General features: G+C 45.4%; 1 protein-coding gene across 2 annotated transcripts in view; it reads right to left on the minus strand.

Annotated features, from left to right (window-relative positions):
* Positions 1 to 807: 807 nt before the first annotated feature.
* Positions 808 to 22,340, minus strand: part of LOC147234869 (E3 ubiquitin-protein ligase SH3RF3-like) — a 118,057-nt gene continuing 96,524 nt past the window's right edge. Inside the window, exons 7-10 of one of the 2 annotated variants that reach the window (XM_086145540.1) lie at positions 19,416 to 19,687; positions 12,276 to 12,601; positions 9,162 to 9,538; positions 808 to 6,070 (exon numbers count right to left, since the gene is read on the minus strand). In XM_086145540.1, coding sequence (XP_086001666.1) covers positions 5,902 to 6,070; positions 9,162 to 9,538; positions 12,276 to 12,601; positions 19,416 to 19,687 — 1,144 coding nt within the window. In that variant the 3' untranslated portion in view covers positions 808 to 5,901. Of the gene's footprint in view, positions 6,071 to 9,161; positions 9,542 to 12,275; positions 12,602 to 19,415; positions 19,688 to 22,340 lie in introns of both variants that reach the window. The other variant, XM_086145539.1, reaches the window with a different exon arrangement.

A 22,340-nucleotide genomic window follows, 5' to 3' on the forward strand; every position in this document is an offset into this window, starting at 1 on the left:
CCTTTCGGTTGGGCGGAGGGGGAGGAGGACGCTTCGGGGGCACCATTCTCCAAAGCAAACAGCAAGGTGTGTGTATGTGTGTGTTTGTAGAGCACCTATAGCTCCTCGCAGAGCGGGATCCCTCCCACAGGTCAACACCAGAAATCCCAGGGACCTAACTGCAGTCTAGCCGCTGTAAATTGGACTTTTTCTGAATGTGCTAACATTCTCAATACGCGTCATACCCACCCAGCTCACACCGTCTATCTCACACACATGCGGGCGTGCACTCACACACACACACACACACAAACCCCGCGTTTACTAGTCACTCTAAATGCAAATGAAGGTGATCATTGGAGACAGGCCAGAGCTGCTGGAGATACGAGATTGTCATTTAAAGGCAGTGCTGGTGACAATCTGAAAAGACCAATTACACACCTCAGCCCGGCCACTGTTTGGGGTGAGGATACGAGACAGAGAGGAGGTTGAGGTGATGGAGAGAATGAGAGGAGAGGGAGAATGTCAGCTTTATTTCTATCCAGCCCCCTCCACCTGCTTGCCTGGCACTGATAAAGCCAGGAATGCACTTCCTGTCACAACTGCTCCTGCGGTGCTGCCTGTCTTTAAGCTCATAATTAGCCCATTGTGAGTGCAGGTAATTCTAATTATAGCGGGATATGATTCTGTGGATGGATCCTTCAAGGGGAAACTATAAAATCCTAATGGGCCGTACAGCTAATGTGTTTGTCATGGATCAGGGTACAGGAGTGTATTGTTAGCGCACAGTCAGAAAGCTGCGGGCACAAGCAGCGGGGACGCTGGGAGTTCTCTTTTAAAACAAAGGCATTTATTGCGAAAAATGCACTTGACATGAAAAAACAATCAAATCAACCACGGGTCATCAGTACAAGACAATGCATAATGATCACATGGTAGAGAGCGCCGGGGACGGTCGGCGCAGAGCATGACTTAAATGGCACAAAAGGCCTATAAATATTCTGCACAATATAGAATTATATATATACTTTTTTTTTCTGTCTTGCTTGCTGCACTGCTGCACTCAACGGACTCAGCCCCGACCAGACGCGAGCGTCCATGCAGTACCCGACGTTTCCATGTAAAGAGCTACATACAGAGGCCCCCCCACCCCACCCCGCACTCAAAGCACAAGTATCCAAGTATAGAAACGAATATGGCCGGCATCTAGTTGAAGGTGGCGGGGATCACGCCTGCCTTCAGAGAAAAACCAAATAAGAGAGGGTGTAATGTTAACTTGGGAGCGCCTGTAAGAACGGAGCTGCAGAACTCCTGGAAGGTTATTTTCTTTCGTATCTTGAATGCACTAAATATACCGAACAATGTCCTGCTTCTAAATAAAAATATAAAATAATCAAATTTAAAAATTTAATATTTGTGGGAACAATTTAATAACTTTTTCCCCAAAATATGCTTCTGCAATATTTTGACTCCCAAGACACCAATCTTGTGCAAATAACCGATTCTCTTGTGCACGCATGATCGTAATCTGCATGAAGAGCTCATCTTGTACCCAGAAATTACATTGTTTCAGACAAGGAACAATCTTGTTCCAATGAAATGAACTTGAATGCTGAAGTAAAAAAAAATAAAAAACATTTTTTTTTTTTAGGATTTGGGGGCAAGGGGTGTACACCCATGTGCAATTCCAAGGTTCAATGAATAAATAAATCTCTGCACGTTTTGAGTTTGCATGAATTCTCAAGTCATAGTGGGGGATCCTGTAAATCAAGACATCTGGGTAGTCATTAGATATAAAGCAGAGGTTTGCTCCCTATGATTTTGACTCGTAAACTGCACACACACACCCACCCACACACACACACACACACACACACACACACACACTATGGAGCACAAAAAGAGGACCTTTATCCAAATCTGTGTCAGCACAAAGTGAGACAGTAAAAGGAAGCCCCCTCTCTGGGGTGTGTGTGTGTGTGTGTGTGTGTGTGTGTGTGTGCGCGCCGGAATCCGCTGTTCTTTGTCATCAGGTCAAAAAGGTCAGAGAGACGGATGAAAAGCCAGGAGGCTGGCCGGCTGATGACAAAGAGGGTCGCTGCAGTGTGTGCGGGGTGTGTGTATGTGTGTGTGTATGCGCGGTGGCATTTGTAGGCACTAAGGTTTGATTGACAGGTTTTGAATGCCTATGTAGGTTTTATTACTGAATCTTGAATATCCTGTACTGAAATTTCACGTTAACTTTTCACCCCGTTTTCACACTTCGTCCACCGGATGTAATCCGAACACGTGCAAACTGCAGTCCGTCCGGCCAGATATGTAACTCTGCCCCGCTCTTTTATGTGTGTGTGTGTGTGTGTGTGTGTGTGTGTGTGTGTGTGCCTGGTCGCCAGTTAAACTGTGACCTTCTGGAGAGAAAAAAAAAAAATCTTAATCTAAATTGCAGAGTGATTTTGGTTTCATCTGCTCCTCCAGATGGACTGGATTACCCAGACTGCACTGCCAGCAGCCAGGAGACCATTTCAGGCCGTGTCTCACTCTGTAATGAACGTGTGTGTGTGTGTGTGTGTGTGTGTGTGTGTGTGTGTGTGTGTGTGTGAGCTATGATGCTTTTTTTTGTGTGTGTGTGTGTGTTTTAAAGTTGCTCCCAACTTTCACATTCCAATCCGGTGGGAATAAAAATAAAATCAACACACCCACACACACACACACGGGTAAAAGTACAAACCGCCTGCGCTTTTGTGTCCTGATGACATGTCACCAACACTTGTATATCAAAAATACAAAAACAAACAAACAAAAAAACAGCTTGACACGCTCCTAAGTTTTATCTCAGTATCGAAAAGACTCGAAAGAAGGGCCGTCGTTGCTCGTGGCGGCAGCTTGGCTGAAGAGAGCGGCGTTTAAAAGAGAGTAGGAGCGAGAGATCCGGCGGGGGGTCGGATCCTCCACCTGGCGCTTTTCTCGAAACGGGGTTTTCACAGGGGCCAGGCCTCAGATGTGGGATTCATCAGAATTATCCGAGGCTTGCAACTCAACCGTAAAGCGTTTCGAAAAAAGAAATACGAGCCCGCCGATAAATAATGACTCGGGGTCGACAGCTCCTCGACCCATGTTTGCAAATGTTCACAGAAACGTCGGTGAGGACTTGAGTGACAGCCAGCAAACTCCCTGCTGGTGTTCAGACTTCGGACTCGGGACTTGCGAAAGCGCGTCTTGGGTGGGACCGCTGGCATTTTCCCCCATTTGGATATGGCGCTCAGAGATGCGGATTTGCCACGGGATTTGTCCTTCCTGAAAAGAACAGGTGAGGGAAAAATACACCCTTCTGCGTCCTGCGGAGCTGCGTGTGCTTTAACTTACACATGATAAAGCCCTGAATCTGACACACACACTTCTATGCAAACAAACACACACACACTCACGCAAATTGGCTGTGCTTCTTTGTTCGGCGATGGCTAACAGGTAGATGTTGTGATCTTGTGTAAACTGGGACAAAACCCCGAATTTACTGTCAGGACGCAGAAATTCAGAATGCGGGCGCTCGTCTGGTACGAATGTGTGAAAGGTGGACGAGATGAAGGGGAAAACTTCCGCTGTTACAGAAAAAATAAACTGTATCGCCGGGAAAGGTCGACGACGACCGACTGTTCTGCTCTGTCGGGTCCTTTTTGTGCAGTTTTTTTTGTTGTTTGTTGCTTCTCCTCTGGAGGGTTGCCTCCATCTTAAAGCCACACGTGTTCACTTGTTGGATGGAAAATGTGTGCAAACCCCTGGGAGTCACAGACGCACACCGCCGTGTGCGGATGCGACGGGAACAAGTGCATTTCTTCCTGTCTCGGATCAAAAAAACCTTACAAATCAGCTCATAAAAGACTTTTGGCATCAATCTTTTTCTCTTTTTTGTCTTTCTACATTCAGTTTGTTCCACCCGTCTGTGTGGATGTCTGCGGGGAAAGCCTTTACATTAAAAAAAAAAAAAAAAAAATCTAAAATAATGGCTGTATAAATTGATTCAAGATACATAAATAGAAAAAAAAAAAAAAAAAAAGAATTATCCAAGGGAGATTTGACTCTTTGCATCGTTTCGTTTTTTTAAATTATAAAACATATCCAGTGACAGATCACAGCATGACTGGTTTGAGACAACACAAATATTAATTTCAACATATAAAAACACAACGCTACGCGCATTGTCACCAACGGATATCCAGCTGAGAAGGAAAACATGTGCTTGTCGTCGCAAAGTAGACGGCGGGGCCGGGCGGGGCGCGGCGCCCTCCTCCTCGCCACCGCCACATTTTGAACGTTTGACTTCCAAATGAAGAAAGAGGCAAGGAGCGGCGGGTGCGAGGCCTCGGCCGGGCCGAGCAAGGGCGCGATGCTTGTGCTGATGTTTGCTGGTGGATGAAGCCGAGGAGGAGGAGGAGGAGGAGGAGGGCCGAGAGGCAGGCGCGTGGATTCTGTGCTCTTTAAGTCCGTGTGCCTTCAGCGGTCGACATCACCGCGAATGTCTGAAAAAGGCCTTCGAATTCGACGCTCGACTGGGAAAATGTGCGGCTCTTGAGCTGGATCCTGAAGACGGAGACAGTTGGGCCGATACCGGTTCTTGAAGACTGACACCCTCCGTCAGATTTTTGTGCTAATACCGGAAAAATCGTAGAATTTGATGGCGTACATTTGTCTGGTCGTGCAGAGTCAGAGTTCGCTTTGTTCGGCTGTATTGGAAAGTCACCGGGGGCGACCCCTCGGAGAACGCCCTCCAAAGACATCCTTTCATTTACTTTGGCCAGGATTACATATCTGAAAATCTGCATTTTTTTTTTTTCTTTATTTTATCCGTGAAAGAAAAACAACGCTCACATCGGGATACCATTCTATCCAGCTCTGGAAACAGCCATACGAAGTTCAGTGTCGGATGTTACGATAAAATCTCCGGGTTTAGAATCCTGGCTGAAGCCGACGTGGATTTTGAAATGCTTGAGTCAAGATTGTCACGTCAACTTGTTTTTCCGATGTTATTTGGGCCATGTGTCCTCAATCCGAAATGGCCTTTTTTTTTCCTTTTAACATTTTCTAATGTTGAATTGATTCTGGCCTCCAAAATCAGCTCTTTTATTCAAATTCTCGACAATAGTTATGCGTTCATTTACTCATATTACCCTTGTGGTCGTGTTTCTTTACTTTCTCCTTACAATTAAAGGTTTTTACTTTGGCAAAGCAACAATCACTAGTTAGCTTTAATAGCATCATTAATTAGGCTGGTGTTATACGCAGGGGAAGTATACAGTAGCTGCAAATCTTTCCCTTGCAAACGAAGGAAATTCAATACTGCTGTCATTTATTCTGATGATACAATTGGATTTATAGTGGATTATAAATGTTTTTCCCTTTTTCGCGAGTGTTGGAACGGCCGCCTCTTTCCCGAGGCCAAGGGGCGGCTCCGAGGACGACCCTGAACGCCACCAGATCCGGACAATCCCCTACATTTTATAACTATATAGTCATTATTATTATAATATTACTAGCAATTAGGCTCTAGTTCAGATGAGAAAATGGAGGGTGACTTCTCTTGAGAAGAATTGACAGGAGATTTGAGAAACCCACCCGATTTACAGCGAGCTGCAAGGGAGCGGAGGACGCGCCTCGCCTCATCGTCCACATGCATCGAGTCCCTGCTGGGCCGAGCCGACGCTGCGGGTCAAAGCGGCGCCGACCGTCCTGCTCCCACAATCTGACTCTCCACCGGACTCCAGACAAATGACCTTTCGGGGGTTAACAGCTTCTTAAGGCAAAATGAAAAACCGATATCGGCCCAACTCTATTTTTGTGTGTTTTGGGAGTGTATGCCTTTTTTTTTTTTTTTGAAGATTTAGAAACGGGAACGTTTATTTTTTTTTTTTGTACTTCACATCTTCCATTTCAGAAACTCTCCACAAAGCTGCCGGGAAACAGGCCCGTCTGTCCCGTCCTCTGCAGGGTGCCTTTGTACCAGCCGTCCTCCCTCTTCTTGTGGACAAACACCACGTCTCCTTCCCGGAGCTCGATCTCTGCCTCGCTCTGGGGCGGGTAGGGCACTACCACGCGATATCTACCACACACACACACACACACACACACACACACATACACATTATTATTCTAGGATGTCATCTGGCAGGATCTCACATTTGTGTGACTGCAGAGGTGTGTGTCCATTTCTGTGTGAATGTGAAGAATAGTAACAATTGGGAAAAAAAAAAAAAAATCCCTCTGTTATTGCTCATGAAGTCTCCAAGTGTGCATGTGTGTGTGTGTGTGTGTGGGTGCACGGCGCTCTGCGAGATGAAAGGTCACGCTATTAATACTTAAATGCTGTATTTATCTAGTGCTGAGGCGCCTGGGCTCTCATATGGCGTGGGTGCGCACGGGTTTAAATCCCGATTGATACACCCACATAATCGTCGTGACGATGGCTGGATGCTCTGATTCATCACTCTCACCGTCGGCGCCGACCGGCTGTGACGGTGTGTTTATTAGCTTCCCCCCCCCCGTACCTGCGGCCACTTCCCTCCTCCCACAGCTTAAACATCGTGAACGTGGATTTGTCATATTTGCTATATTTCCCACTGAGGGCGCAAAATGTGTTGATCTGTTTGGGTCCATGCCAAACATTTTGTTAGTTTAGAGCAGTGGCGTCAAACGTGCGGCCCGCGGGCCGGTTCCGGCCCACCAGGGGATCCAATCCGGCCCGTGGAATTAATCTACAATTTGAAACCATACATAAAAATCGTTAACTACATTTTTAAATCAAAAATACAGTTCCTATATTGTCTGCTAGGTGCACACTTTTAGTCAGTGTTGGCAACATGGCAAACTTACAGCAAATGGCAACAATACAGCTCCCAGGTCTGTAAATAGCATTTCTATTTATTGTTAGTTTTCCATTGGTTCCAACAAGCTGATCAGCAAGATGACATTGTCAAAAAAGAGAATCTCAGGATGTTTATCGTGTATTTTTTAAAGCTGGTTTCTGGTGCTGAAATATGCTATATAAGATGTGATTCTACATTATATATATGACAAATTCAATCAAATCCAGCCGCAGGAATGAAAGATATAGCCAAAAAAAAGTGTTTATCTCACAAAGTTGAAGGTTTTAGGCTTAAGTTGTAAATTTTCTTTGGAGTTCTTTAAATCTGGTGTGTGGTGCTAAAAAATGCTGAATAGAATGTAATTCTACACAATTTATGTCAAATTTACTCAAATCCAGTCGCAGGTTTAAAAGATAAAGCCATTTGCTCAAAAATGTTTATCTCACCAATTTGAGACTTTTTGAAACACGTTTAAAATAACAAGGGAAGTCTTTATAGCTGGCGTGTGGTGCTGAAAAATGTTGAATATGATGTGATTCTACACACTATATGCCAAATTTACTGAAATCCAGCCACTGGAATGAAAGATATAACCATTTGTTCAAAAAGTTTTTATCTTACAAAGTTGAAGATTTTAGGCACAAGTTAGAAATTACTTTTAAAGTTGTTTTCTGTTGCTGAAATATGCTGAATAGGATGTGATTCTACACAATCTATGTCAAATAAACTCAAATCCAGCCGCAGGAATGAAAGATATAGCCAAAAAAAAACTGTTTATCTCACAAAGTTGAAGGTTTCAGTCCAAGTTGAAAATGACTATGGAATTCTTTAACCCTCCTCTTGTGTTAGGGTCGCCAGCGACCCGTTTTCGTTTTTTTAAATGCATAAAATAATCAAGGCTTCTTGACTTTGTCAGGAACCTTGATTTCAACAAAATTCAACAAAAACATCTTTTTTCACTGCATTATAAAATGCTCTAGTTATTATGTCCTTAGTAGTGTTAGGGTCGGTTTCGACCCGGGTATAAAAATAAGATTACAAAGCAATAATTATAGCCAAAATTTAAATCATAAATGCATTGTCAGCCAACATGATGACAGCCACCTCCTCCCCCAATCATGTGAGCTTCTGGGGATGCTCATTTGTCCAGGATTGCTCCAAAAAAACAAAACAAACAAAGATGAGCATGTCCAGTCACGTCTTTGAAATGACCACTGGACTGCAGGGTCACAATATCACTTGTGACAATTGTTTTACCACCTATGACTTTGGACAAGAACTCCTCAAGAGAGAACTTACCATGGTGGGCACAGTGAGGAAAAATAAACCTGAGTTGCCTGCTGAAATTGTGCAGGTGAAAGACAGGGCTTCGCTTTCCTCCAAGTTTGTTTTGGACCACTGTTGTCTCATATTGTCCAAAAAGAAGACAGAATGTGATACTTCTGTCTACTCTTCACAAAGCTGCAGCTGTGTCATCAGGAAGTGATAAAAAGCCCACAATTATCCTTGACTATAATAAAAACAAAGGAGGAGTGGACAACCTGGACAAGCTGATAGCCACCTTCAATTGCCAGCGTATGACCAGAAGATGGCCAATGATATTTTGTGTTATGACCTGTCCTGTGTTTCAGTGTGTTCATTTTAAAGTCCTATTGCTGACATTTTTTTGTTTCTTTGCATTTTCTTGAAGAAAATATATATGGGTCGAAAATGACCCATAACACCATCGATGTTACTATAGTTAAAAATTTTAAAATGAAAAAAATAAATCAACAAATTCATTTCAGAGATGTGTTCTATACCCCTTACCGATATTCTGGTAACACAACATCCTTTAATTTATTTATATTAATCTCTTGAGGTTAATTTTTCTGTTTTTTATTGAAATCGAGAAGTATACTAATAACAATAAAAAGGACCAGAGAACCACAACAAAAAATTTTAAATCCAATGTTTTCATGGATAAGGAAGCCTAACAAGGTAACCAAGAGATGAGAAAAAGAATTGGAATTTAAGTTTTTATTTTTAGTGTATTTTAAAGCTGATTTAAGACACGGGTCGAAACCAACCCGTGAACACCGGGGATGCTACCAGAAAACTAACACAGGAGGAGGGTTAAAGGACCAGTTCATTACATATAAAGATTTTTATAATTTACATGTTCTCCTTTACACTAAAACAAAGGAAAAATTTGTGTTACTTCCACGTAATTACGTTATGATTTTACTGGTCCGGCCCCCTTGACATCAAATTAGGCTGTATGTGAAACAAGGTACTGTGAAGACAGTGTGTGTGTGTGTGTGTGTGTGTGTGTGTGTGAGCACCCACCTCTCCCTGGACAGAGGTTTGGGTTCAGGCCGGAGAACCATCAGGGTGGTGCCGGCTCGTGTCGCAGGGGGCGACATGGGGAAGTTGGTGTCGAGGGAACCGGATTTCCTGTGCAGGGGCTCCAGGCCCACGGCCCCCGCCATGTCGATCTCCACGGGGCAGGAGCCGGCTCGGCCCTGCGACGCCATCGGACAAGAACCTGAGCGGGCGTGGTGGTGGTGGTGGTGATGGTGAGGGTGGTGGGCGGAATCGGTGGCCGTCGCGCCTTGACCCGCCGAGGACGGGTCGTGGGTCGGCGGGGAGGACGGAGGCGACCGGGATTTCTTTTTGGCGGCCGCCCCCGACAAGAGCTTCAACAGACCCCCTGCTTTTCTCTCCTTCTGAGAATGGAAGACAGGGATCGAGGGAGGAAAGGGAACACAGAAAAAACAAAAACGTGTCTATCAGTCTAAAGACTGGAACGGAAGCGTCAGGTGTTTTTTCTTTCCGCATTCAATGTCACGCGGTCGAGGGACTGGACTAGATGTTCCGCCCTCCTTCATGTGAAAGCATGAATCATCTGCATATTCCGGCCACCTGATTCCAGATCTTGTCTCCATCGCTCCAGGAAAAATATGCTCTTTGCTTTGATGGACAGTTGCCATGGTGATGGCCAGCATCTTTGCTCTCCTCCTCCTGATTAGCACACTCCTGCTATGAGCTCAACATTGTGTTGTTCTTCCTGCCCCGGCCACCAGATGGCAGCAGACGCTCAGTTTGCACCGTGGGCCGCTCAGGTCCAACCTGGCGATGCAGAGGCGGACGGATCGTTCTGCAGCGCTGTGTCGCCTTCACTTGTCTGTGCCCGTCTCATTTGCGCACACAAACTGCCTTTCTGCTTTTTATTTCATTGCGCGAGATGGCACCGGGTCGCTAAGAGAGGGGCGAAGCTCGGGATGAGCGCAACCGTCCGCCCACCAGCCCTACTCGTCGCATTACGTGCCCGTCCACGTGCGGCGCTCGTGTCGAAAATCATCTGTAAGCAATGAAATTGAAAGGAGATTCTGACAAATTGGGGCAAATCGAGGGAATGGAGGCTTCTCGGGGAACGTGTGACGCGCTTAAAGAAATCAAATTTTAATCTACAAATGAAACATTTCAAACAAAGTAGTGCCCGGTTAGATCTAAGAGCCCTGGTTATGAAGGCCTCTGAGTCCATTTGAGACGTTTGTCTCGATGAGCTCAGGGCCCGATTACACCGGACAAGCGAGTGCGTTGCGCAATGAGCTAAAGGGCTTCTCGGAAACGAACGTATCTTAACGTCCGACGTGATACGCGGCGGTCACGCGGCAGACAGACGCAGATTAGTCGTCTCCCAGACAGTTATCGCCGCCGCCTCATCATTTTCCGTCGGTGACATCATGGCTCCGAGCGGCGGATCCGGCAGACAATCCGAGTCTTTTTTTTCAAGGGAAGTTACTTTGAAAGATAGCCGAGAAAATTTCCCGTCAAAACAAACACCAGAAGGGTTTTGACAGTCGGGAGTTTGACGGACGGCCTCCGGGCGAGGAGCCCCGATTCCAGCCCGGGATTTATTTACGGCCGCTTCGATGGCGTAAACAACGTTTCTCGCAGTCGTTGCTGAGGGTTGCACATGTGTCACACCCATCTGATCATCATCAGCAGAGTTAATCTTCTCCTCCCCGGTAGGCAAAGGTTTTCATAATAAAAAAAAAAAAACATGAAAGGTTGAGCCTCGTTTATACGGTATTTCTCATGTCCAGCGCATATCCCTCTCCAAAAGTGTAAATCCGTTATTTTGGGTCACGGCGGGTCCGGCTGACTCGCACGTGCACAAAGAGCGACGTGGAAATGAGGCACTCGTGTCTGTTACTGTAATTTATTTGGTCATTATGCAGTATGTTAACAAGATCCCCATTTGCTGCCCTTGGAATTATCCCACCAGCTGCTAGCCAGGAGGTATGCCGACGTCGTGAGTATGTAGCGGTGGGGGCGGGAAGGGGTGGGGTGGGGGGGGATTGCTTGGCCTAAGAAGATTGGGGCCAGTGGTGAAGGGGACGCTGCAAACATGTGTAATACAGCATTAATGAGACCAAACAAACTGTAGCTGTGTTAAGCTTTCAGTCTCATCTGGGCCGCATGAAATAAAAGTTGACGCCATCTTTGAGCGGGCCGGATGTAAACAAGCCTGCTGTTCCATAGTCAATGAGCTGTTTGTCAGCCGGCCGTGTAGTTAGATTAGCCGTCCCGGACGCCGGAGCCAACAGCGAAACAAATGGAGCCGAGACAGATGCGAGCGTCTGCCGCCATCCTTCACTGTCAGGCCGGCATCCGCCGTTTTAACGCGGCACATTTCGTGGCGAACAAGGGTGGAGTTCAGAACGGGAGCCAAATACCCGGGGTGAGCGAGACTCAGCGAGGCGGAGAAGGACAAATCATTCGCACACACATATGGAGATAAACGCAGCACAAGTTCACATCCGCCACGCAAATATGCAGGGCGTAAACATCGTCCGAATCCAAATAAGTCATGCATATGCAGTTTAAAAAAAAAAATGTATTATTGATATTTTTTTTTACAATATACAGGACTGTCTCAGAAAATTAGAAAATCCTATCTCAAAATATAAGAATATCATAAAAAATTAATTTTTGTTTTTTTAATTGCATTACAGAAGATAAAGAATTTGATCACAATATTCTAATTTTCTAAGACATTCCTGTATGTAATACATCATTTAATTTATATTGAGAAGGTCCCTTTCTGTGTGGAGTCTCCACGTTCTCCCTGTGTCTGCGTGGGGTTCCTCCAGGTTCCTTCCACGGTTCAAACACATGCAGGAGGTCCAGTGGAGACCCTGAATTTTCCAGATTCAAGAGTGAGAAAGTGAATGTCTCTATGTCTCTATAATGTGTGAAGGGTTGTATCTCTTTATGACGTGTGAATGAGAGGGTGGATGGTTGTGTGTCTCTTGCCCAATGACAGTTGCGATTGGCTTCCAGCCTCCTGCCATCCTGGGTGCAGGACATGCGGCATAGATGGTTGTAAATTACCGGCTCTACATTTGCGTTAAAATCCGAGAGAAGACGTTCCTGTCCGCCTCGGAGCCTTACCTTCTCTGCTTTGGGAGCGAGGGCATTCTGGGCCGGGCCGTGAGACGGGCCTGGCGACGGCGGCTGCAGGGGACTGGCCGGTTCCCCGTTCAGGAGCACTGCCGACACATTGGGAGGGGTGAGGCAGGAGAGAGGAGACGAGAGGGGGAGCAGGGGCCGCGAGGCCGGGGACGACAGCGGCGACGGGCCTAAACTCGGCCCCGGAGACACCATGGAGAGAGGACGGCCCGACTGGCCGGGGCAGCGGGAGGGGGATGAGCTCTGAGTGCGCAGGGGGGAGATGGCCACCGTGGGGCGCTCCGGGCTACCGGCGGGGGGGCTGTGGACTGCACACACACACACACACACACAGACACACACACAGGTGCATGAGTGGACGGGTCATTAATCTGTGAATTCTGCAAACCTGAGGACTTCACTCATGTAGAGAGCTGAAGAGGTTGTTTTCAAGAGGAGTATTTTCACAGGACGTAGGCTAAATAAACATCACGATGTTTCAGATAATAATAACTGTAATTCTCAACGCCTTGTTGATTTGCCGGTGTTGACACACAGCAGAGTCGGTGCTGGTTCAGCGCAGTCCGATGTCTCACAAATACAACTTCTTTCCCCGATGGGACCAGAGTCCCCGCTCATGTGATGACGGCTGTGAAATATCCAACCTGATCCCAAACAACAGTGTTTTTCTAAACCCGGCCAATAACTTTCTGCCGACTGAGCTAAATCAAAGACTCTCCTCTTAGAATTCAAAGGCCTGGACGAGGGCCTAATGTTGGAATCAGAGAGGTTTGGACCTCGGGCCACTTGTTCCTCTTCCAGTTCCTGCAGAGAGAACCAAATAAAACATTGATATATGTGAGTTTCACTCTTCGGTCTGCGAGGGGGACCCAAAAAACACAGGAAGAGCCGATGTGAGACGGCTGGGAACGGCGTCCACCTGGAGAGGGATCGGTCCGAAAAGTGAATTAAAACGTGCACAGAGAACTCTGCGCAGTCTGGAACATCATGGATTACTGAAGAGAGCCGGATGACACTCATGTGAAGGCGTCGGAAACATGATTTTGGCACGAAAGACGAACAGATCCAAATGCAGGACTGCTCAGCTCTGTTATTCTGTCTTCAATCTGCACGAACACATTTAGTGCTCTTGAGGACACACACACACACACATACACAAGTGGTTTCAAGCCACCTGCTGTACAACACTGCAGTACTTAGCCGGAGCAGCAAGGCACGCCGGTCATGTGATAAACCACCAAAATGCCGGAGCAGAACTATGCACATACTTTATTTTGTAATGGAGACCAGATGTCTGCATGTGTTTGCAAAAGAGGTGGAGAGCAGACGAGAGGCACGGAGCTCTGTCATTACGCCTCCATAACGCAAAAAAACAAAGTGATGTAATTCTCTGTGAGTGTGTGTGCGTGTGTGTGTGAAATTCCATGCACTGTGTATGTTACTCTTGGAAGTGTGTATTGCTCCTCCAAACAACTTTCCCTATTATTTTTTTTCCTCAAAGGGTACAAAGAAGAGACGCCACGGGGAGGCAAGAAAGCGGCGTCGGAGACGAGGACACACTGAAACTAGAAAATGCCTCTTACTTGGATCAGCACAACATAAACACAACCAGCTTAAGGACACACACACACACTCAAAGCCCTTGTATCAGCATCCAAGATGGGTAATCTAGGTTACAAGAAAACTGTATGGACACCCTGACAGATTCAGGCTGGTGTGTTGTGGAGTCTGTGTCTTTATTTTAGAAGGCCGAATTTCTTCTGTTATAAGCAACGGCCTGCTGCCAATCACTGCTTCTGTTTCTTTCAGTGGCAAGGAAAAAAAAAAGGTCGGTCGGGAGTGTGATCGAACGGCGCTTTTCCTAATTCTGCTGCAGGTGTGCGCTCACGATTCCCCGACGGGTCGATGCAGAGGTACATATTCCTGTGTGCGAACTTCTTGCTGAGCACTTATCACACATCTCAAGTCTCGGGCTAAAGCACGTGTCAAACTCAAGGCCCGCGGGCCAAATGTAGCCTATCGTGCCATTTATGTGGCCTTTGAGAACATCTTAAAAGGTTTCGAAATAAATGAGTCAAATGCGTGCATTGGCCATTAACTTCATTTCCCACGATTTATGCCGATCATGTTACCAGCAAAGTGACGGCATCCCGCCATAAGATTGCAGTGTATCCACATCGATTCAATTTGTCAACAAGTGGAACTGAGAAATATAAATGATCCCTAAATGTCCAGGAATAGAAAAGTTGATGCAGATGGAAGGATGTTTCAAGAAAGATGGGAAGGCGAAGACATGTTTGTGCTTCGAGGGGAAAAACTGGTATGTCTTTTGTGTTATGAGGCAGCGTTGGTTGTCAGAGTACAACGGTAAGTGTGGTACAAACAAACACAGAGCTAAGTATGCTAAAGTTAGCCTGCCAGAAAAACAACAAATCGTCCAAGAATTAACAGCCAAACTATGATGGCAGCAGAACGTGTTCATGAAAGCCTCATCCAAAAACACTGTAACAGTAAAAGCTAGCTTTTTAACAATGCAACTAGTAAAAACATATATTTTTTACGTGTATGCAAATGAAATTCAGAGTTATTTAACATTAAGGAGTAGTTACATTTATTTTACATTAAATTTGGTTCCATTTAGCTCCATTTATACCGTTTCTGTTACATGTGGCCCTTTGAGGGCTGATGTGGCCCTCAGTGAAAATGATGTTCAGTGAGATGCAAAAAGTTTTTTTACCTGACAGGAATGATGCTGGTGCAATAAAACTAGTAATGATGACTAAATGCGAGATGAGTTCATGGAATAGGAAGCACCTACATGTTGACAGAATGGAGACTTCCTGCCAACCTGCCTCTGGCTGCAGAAAGCAGAGAACACCACTTCTGCTTCGGCCCCGTTGCATTTTTGCCAAGTCTGCTGTTCTGTCTCCCCGGGCTGCGCTCTCACTTCCTCACGTCTCTCCATTCACACCGACCCGTTCGGTCCCTGTTGTTTCTCCACCTGTCGACCAGATGCACCCAGAATCTCTATCTGCCTCCCGCACACACACACACCCGTCGCCGCCGACCTCACCTGCCGCTCATCACGCTACACACCGGCCGATCATGTCTCGGTCGGATTTGGAGTTCTACTCAATCTGGTAGAAAATGAACAAGTCACTATAATAGCGTTCTCTCCACCGGAGGCCCCCCGATTCCCCCGTCCGGCCCACAAAGAAAATCTTTCTTGGGACAAATTATCCCTCTGGATCTTATATTGAAAAACGACTGATTCCGCCTTCGCCTTACTGCTACAATTACCATAATTTCCGGACTGTAAGCCGCTAGTTTTTTTCTCACGCTTTGAACTCGACAGATCGGACCAATGAAATTATCGTGAAATTCTGAGGCCGTTCAATTCCGACACCGAAGAGGACCACTTAAATGGTTTTAGTGCGCAGGAGAAAGACCAAGATAGCGATCAGCTGGAGTAGGATAAGGTAGGGATAGAAAATGGATGGATTGTGTTATTTATTATAAATCTTTTTCATCAGCTGCGTTACAGGCACTGTTTGGAAAAAAGCATTTCCAGTACGTATTTGTGGATGTACGGTATGTATTTAACTAAAAATGAAAAAAAAAAGACATTTGCTGCCTATATATGTACACATATATTTCTTTGTTATTTTTAGCCAGTGCGGCTTACATTCAGGTGCACTTAGTAGTCCAGAAATTACGATTATATTGTAATTGACGAATATCAAGTGTAACGGTTGTATTCAGATTAAATACCGTGAACTGACATGTTTTTATTATTTGAACGCCCGCTCCTTAAACCCGTCCGCGAACACATTTTCATGCATAAAACCTCTCCCGGGTAAAAAAGGATGTGGACCACAACTCTAAACCACTTCATGAAAACACGTATATTTTCGTTATTATTACATTTCCCCCTCCCAGCTCGTGCATGGGCATCGCACCGTCTCCAGCTAGCAGTCTATGGCCATTGCAAGGCGCTAACCAGACCAGGAGCAATCGGGGGTTGAGTGTCCTGTACGAGGGTCACTTCGGCGTGCAGACAGGAGGAAGTGAGGAATTCCAACCGCCAACTTTCTGCTCGCAGGGATGCTTGCTCCACCAACTGAGCAATGTCCATCCCCTGTACCCACGGAGGCATCTCGAAACAGAAAGAGGGAGTGCTGCTGCCTGAAGTTTGACAATTAAAAGGGTTTCTGGGGTTGAACACGTGATTTTGTTAAAAACAAAGCAAAATAAATGAAAAAAGCACCAGTGTTACACAAGACGTACACACACATCAGTCCTTTTTGCGCCCGTCATTTCCGCACTGGTATTTTCACCTTATTATCGTGTATTAAATGACATGTTGCAATGAGATTATTGTCCCCTGCACATTTTAATGAGGACAAAAGATTTATTTGTGTGGTTAACGAGATAAATCCTCCTTGCTGCTGGGAAGAAGGTGAAATAATATAAGATGATCCAATCAAAGTGATACCCCTTTTTGGGGTATTTAACACCCCAGTGAAATAGGCCTCGGGTGGAAATACATCCAAGAGTTTAACCGAAGCTGACCAACACATGACCCGAACCCAATAACATTGAAACGTAAACTTTTTAAAACGGTCTTTTAGTCCTGGACTGATCCAGACCGTTTGATATTAAGCCGTTAATAGAAGGAACTTCTCATCAACGTGGGCGTTTTTTTGCCAGAGCTCTATCATCCCCCCCCCCCCCAAAATGTTCGACACATCACGAACAGCACTGATGAGACTGGAGGTTAAAGAGCCCGTCGAGACTGCATGCCTGCAGATTTTTACATGGTGTACACGCTGCTTGAATTAAATTAATCAATATTCCATGACTCTGAAATCAGAGATTAAGGGCTGAAATGCATCAGGTCTCAGATGATCCATGTTGCCTTCAGTCTCATTATAAGAGAGCCATTTCAGCAGGAATGGGCAATAATGATGCATTTATATAAATATACAATCAAAAGTTATGAATATGAATGAACACACTATCTCATATTTTTTTTCCTTGTTTTTTTTTTTTCCCCCTTTTTGGTTCTCTTAAATAAAACCATTTCCAGAAAGCGCCACCGACAGCTTGTTGGAAATGTTGTTTTATGTTATAAATATGCGAGTGAGGTCGCGGTTGGGTGAGTCAGGTCTAGTTCCACATCGTGCCGGGTTACCAGGGGTCTGGCTGGCCAGGAGGAGCCGTCACTGAGGGGAAGGGCAGCGGGAAAGGTGGCTTCCGGTCAGACCGAACACTTCAGCTATCTGAAGGCTGGGAAAAAAAAAAATAAACCAAACTAACAGAGGAATAACAAATAATCTCTCATGTGAATTAGCATATTCTCCTTAGTTTGCGGCTGCAGGATCACAGATATCGTATTAAGTCGATTTCTGATCAGCTTGACTGAATTGGGGAAACTCTGAGGCCAGACCCGTTATTCCAATTTGTTCCAGCCTCATCTGAAGGCTTTTGGGGGGTAAACCGGGTTCTCGGGCGAGATTAACGAGCTTGTTCCTTTTGGAGAACCCGAAAAGAGGCCGTATCCCGTCGGATTTGTCCGAGGATACCAGACCTAGTTCTCGCAAAGGTTCTTCCTCATCGATAAGAGGCACGGTTCTGTTTTAAAAGGCTGAACTCCAGCCTGCAAGAAAAACAACGGTATCCTCCCTCTTTGTCTGCTGCTGAAAGGACCTGTCAATCAAACCTGAGCCCTGATGTCGGGCACAACGAGACCGTCCTTGATTGAAATTAGCCATCTGCGTGCTCTGGATGTAACTAGAACGTCCAAAGTGTGGGCGCATTAATGTCGTTCGCTGTTTGCTGCGGGGATTTGAAGTGTGGAAACGTCTTCTCTGATGTGTGTAAATAAGCAAGAGGCTATTTCAGCTCTGCAAACATGAAGGAATCACCCGCTGAGCCTCGTGCATAAAGGCAACAGGTAAAGATTCCTGCCGGAGGGGATTGGAGGACGGATTTAATAAACGTGTTGTGTACTCGCCGTTAGACCTGGAGGGGCACGGGAATCCCCGAAGGATCCCTGAGGTGACGAAGGTGTGAGATCCACAATAACAAGCCTTTGCCACGGCCATGTTCAGCTGTGACCTCCTGCGTGCCCAACAAACATCCCACCCGCTTCTACGAGTGCAGCGTTCTCGGCCGTAGCGTGCTCTCCTCAAGCAGCGGAGACACAATCCGTTGTTGATCAGCATTTGGGGAATAGATAAAATCGATGAAGTGGCGACCTCAGTGGTGCGAACCGCGCCGCACTGTGGCTCAGTCTGCATAAACTGTTGCATTTTTGGACGGCACAGAACTCCACCACAACCTCCCACATTCACAAGTCATGTCCTAATTTTGTAGTCTATTTTCTTTTTTTTCATTTTATTTATCCTTATTGGTGTCACTCCATTCGCCTTCAGTTTATTTCCGTCATTGCTATTGTCACTCTGTTTCTGTTCTTATCCTTGCTGTCTTTTTTTTTCAGTCTGTTGTTTATTCTTATTCCAGTTGTTTATTCTATTGTCTATTAATTTGTAGTTGTCTTATGCTATCTTTTAAGTGTCTCTTTTATTTATATTTATACACACAGCGCTGCTGTGACAAAAGAATTTGGGGGTCAATAAAGCATATTTTAACTTATTTTAGTCAGAAAAAACATTCGTCATCGCATCTGGGTTTTGGTTGGTTAATAACACAACTGGAAACAGAACAATATTAGCAGTTTGGATTGTGATGTCATGAATATTTGGAGCGAAGACACAACGTGGGAAATAATCCCCAGTTTTTATACAGGTCGGTGTATATTTCAATACCTGTCACTTTGACAGGCTGAGGTCGGCCGATCAAATGAGCCGATTGAAAAATTCCTCGGGTTTTAATAATCTGTCCGTCTGTCTCAGTGAGCCCTTCACACATCAATATAATATGATCCACTAGCCAATTAGCACAACCCTAATTTGGCTTTATCAATAAACCGTTCAATTAGACAGCCGGCTGAGAACAGATTCTCCTGCATATTCAATGAAAAAGTTTGGTAAATACACAGATTGCTGATATGCAGTGCGTACACGTGTGTGCGCACGTGTGATATGATTTAATGCTTACCCAGCTGCATGGAGGTGCGGGGCTGGTTGACCGTGTGCTGGCCGGAGCGCATGCAGTTCTTTAGCTGGGCCGCCGCAGACTGCGGCGAAGAGGCGGGGCTGGCGAGGTTGACGGAGTTGGACGGATTTGCGAGCGGGGTGGAGGGACGGGACGACGACGGTCCCGGGGATCCCGGAGAGGAAGGGTCAGAGATTTTGCTTCCCGCCTGGCTGCACCCGCCGACCGGACTGGACAAACAGGAGCCCCGAGTAGCACCGACTCCAAAAGTAGCCCTGCAGAGGAAAAAGGGAGGATGCATTTCAATGCACCATTGGGTTTTTGCGCAGGACTTACTATTATAAATGCCTTTATTGAACCGGCATATATAGATATATATATATATTATAGTCCTGGAAAGTTCTCCCAGTCAAGAAAATGACTGTATTTGTGAAGCTCCCCCCTTTGTCCCTTAATAGCCGGACTTGAGCCGCAAACAGGGCTATTATCCCCTGATAAAGCAGGAGATGGTGGCGTCGGGTGATAACATACGGGGCTGCAGGCTCTGTCTGCAGAGTGCTGAATGGCAGAACAGCGAGATGAACATTATTGACTCAGCGGTATTCACACTCTTATGGCTGCCGACCGATTTCCCGTCACGCTTATAGAGTTATGGCTTCCTTTGTGTGTGTTTGTGTGTGTGTGTGTGTGTGTGTGTTCATTTTCAGAGCCCATCTGAACATTTTTTGCAAATATATACTGGTTAGCGCTCACTTCAGGCAGATTCTTGGAAAGTTCACAATTCTGAACTTCATCCGGGAAGGTATATCCCAATATTCAGGTGAAGGCGATATAAATCACGATTAGCGTTTTTCCGACACCATTGGGTTTATTAAAGGACAGATGCATTTAAAAACCTTTAACTGGAATTTAATAAAAACATAAGATCTGACCCAGCCATGTCCAAGATTGTAATCCTAACTATAAGAAGATTAACAATTATGAACTCTAGGGTTCTTGCACATTTCAACTTGTCAAATGGATCGAAATAGGGAACCATTACTTTCTATTCTAAATATTGTAGAAACGTCACAGGAAACAGATGATATCGCAGCACAGATGTGCAGAACGCTGTCCGCGTCTCCGTTTACTGTGAACCACGTGAAACATCCGCTGGGGGGGAAATGTACCTGTTTCACGTCCGTAAAATTCTATATCCAAAGAAGGAGGTCCAATTAGATGAGTGTGCAAGTAAAACTAATTAATAGACTGAATTAGACGGTGTTATGATGAGCATGTTTCTTGAATGGCCGTGGTAGATATGTATTGTCTCTGGCACTTGGAATGGAAAGGACTGTGTGTGTGTGTGTGTGTGTGTTTCTTTGGAAGCGCCTCATCGTAGTGAGAGATTTCCGCGGTGCACTGCAGACCAAAGAGTGGGAGGCAGGTGAGTAGCGAGGGAGGGCAGCAGGAACCGCGGAGGAGTGTGCTTGCGTAGAAATAGCAAATTGTACCTTGTTTGATATTCTCCCTCTTTCTCTTTCTCAATCAACCTGACATTGCATAAATGCAGAATGTGAAGCAGCAAAACCCGCCTTGGAGGGGGACGCCTGCTGCTCTGCAGCGGTTTGATCTCTCATCCTCCCTCCCCTGCTCTCTCCTTCCCCACCTTCTCTTTCAGCCCATGTCCATCTTTGTCTGCCATTATATCCTCCAACAAACCTGCCTCTGTCTTATTTTCTCATCATTCTCTCACTCTTTTCACGACTCACCCCCTGCAGTACCACATCCTGCCACGATCTTCCGCTCCGTCTTTTTAGCTTCTATTATTCCCCGTCTTCTTCTCGTTTGTTTCTTTCCCTTCGTCCGCTTCGTGCGGCCGAATACAGATGAGGCGAATGGCCGTCGCCGGCGCTTTTGTGCGTACACGACTAATGACGGTAATTAAATTGCCAAATATGATTTCAGTCCAACACGTAGCCTTAACCAGCCACAATGCCCGGGCTTCAAGCGAAGATGATGACCTTTAAGATAATGGCCGTGATAACGATCCGCTATCCGCGTGTGGTGAAACTAACGAAAAAGGCAGAAGAAATATTAGCCGGCAGAGGATTCCTCCTCGAATTCCATTCAACTCAAGTTTTCCTCAAAGTCTGATGTGGAGTATCTGTTGGATCTCCAATGAGACCGTCGTGACCGCCTCATGACACACACCATCACACAGGATCTTACTTTGGTTGATATTTAGTTGATATTTGTCTCTATTTGTTTTATGAAGGAGTGAGTGAACAGTTCGATGACTCTACATGATGTGTGAGTGAATGAATGAATGGTTGAAAGTCTCTTTATGAAAATGAATTAGAGTGAATGGTTGTACGTCTCTATATGACATTCAAATGAGAGGGTGAATTATTGCATGTATCTTCACATGCTTGTGGAGATATACATGCTTAAGAGGGTGGATGGATGTATTCCTATACATGACTTATGAATGAGTGAGTGAACAGTTGGATGACTGTGACGTGTGAATGAATAATTGAATAGTTGAAAGACTCTATGATGTTGGAGTGAGTTTGTCTAAATGCTTGTGAATGAATGAATAAATGAATGAATGGTTGGATGACTCTACGTGACGTGTGAGTGAATGAATAGTTGAAGTCTCTATGATGTGTGAGAATGAGTTTGTCTACATGCTTGTGAATGAATGAATGATTGGTTGGATGACTCTGCATGACATGTGAATGAATGAATGAATAGATGGTTGGAAGCCTAAATATTAATAAGAGTGAATGGTTATATTTCTCTACATAATGTGAATGAGAGGGTGAATGGCTGCATGTCCCTACATGATATGCAAATGAGCGGGTGAATGGTTGTACGTCTTTACAATATGAATGAGAGGGTGAATGGATGTGCATGTCTGTTTGGTAATGAGAGTGATCTGTTTTT

Source organism: Fistularia commersonii, chromosome 4 (genome assembly GCF_037954325.1).
Source record: "Fistularia commersonii isolate RoL2024-O1a breed Wild chromosome 4, RoL_Fcom_v1.0, whole genome shotgun sequence".
Taxonomy (NCBI): Eukaryota; Metazoa; Chordata; class Actinopteri; order Syngnathiformes; family Fistulariidae; genus Fistularia; species Fistularia commersonii.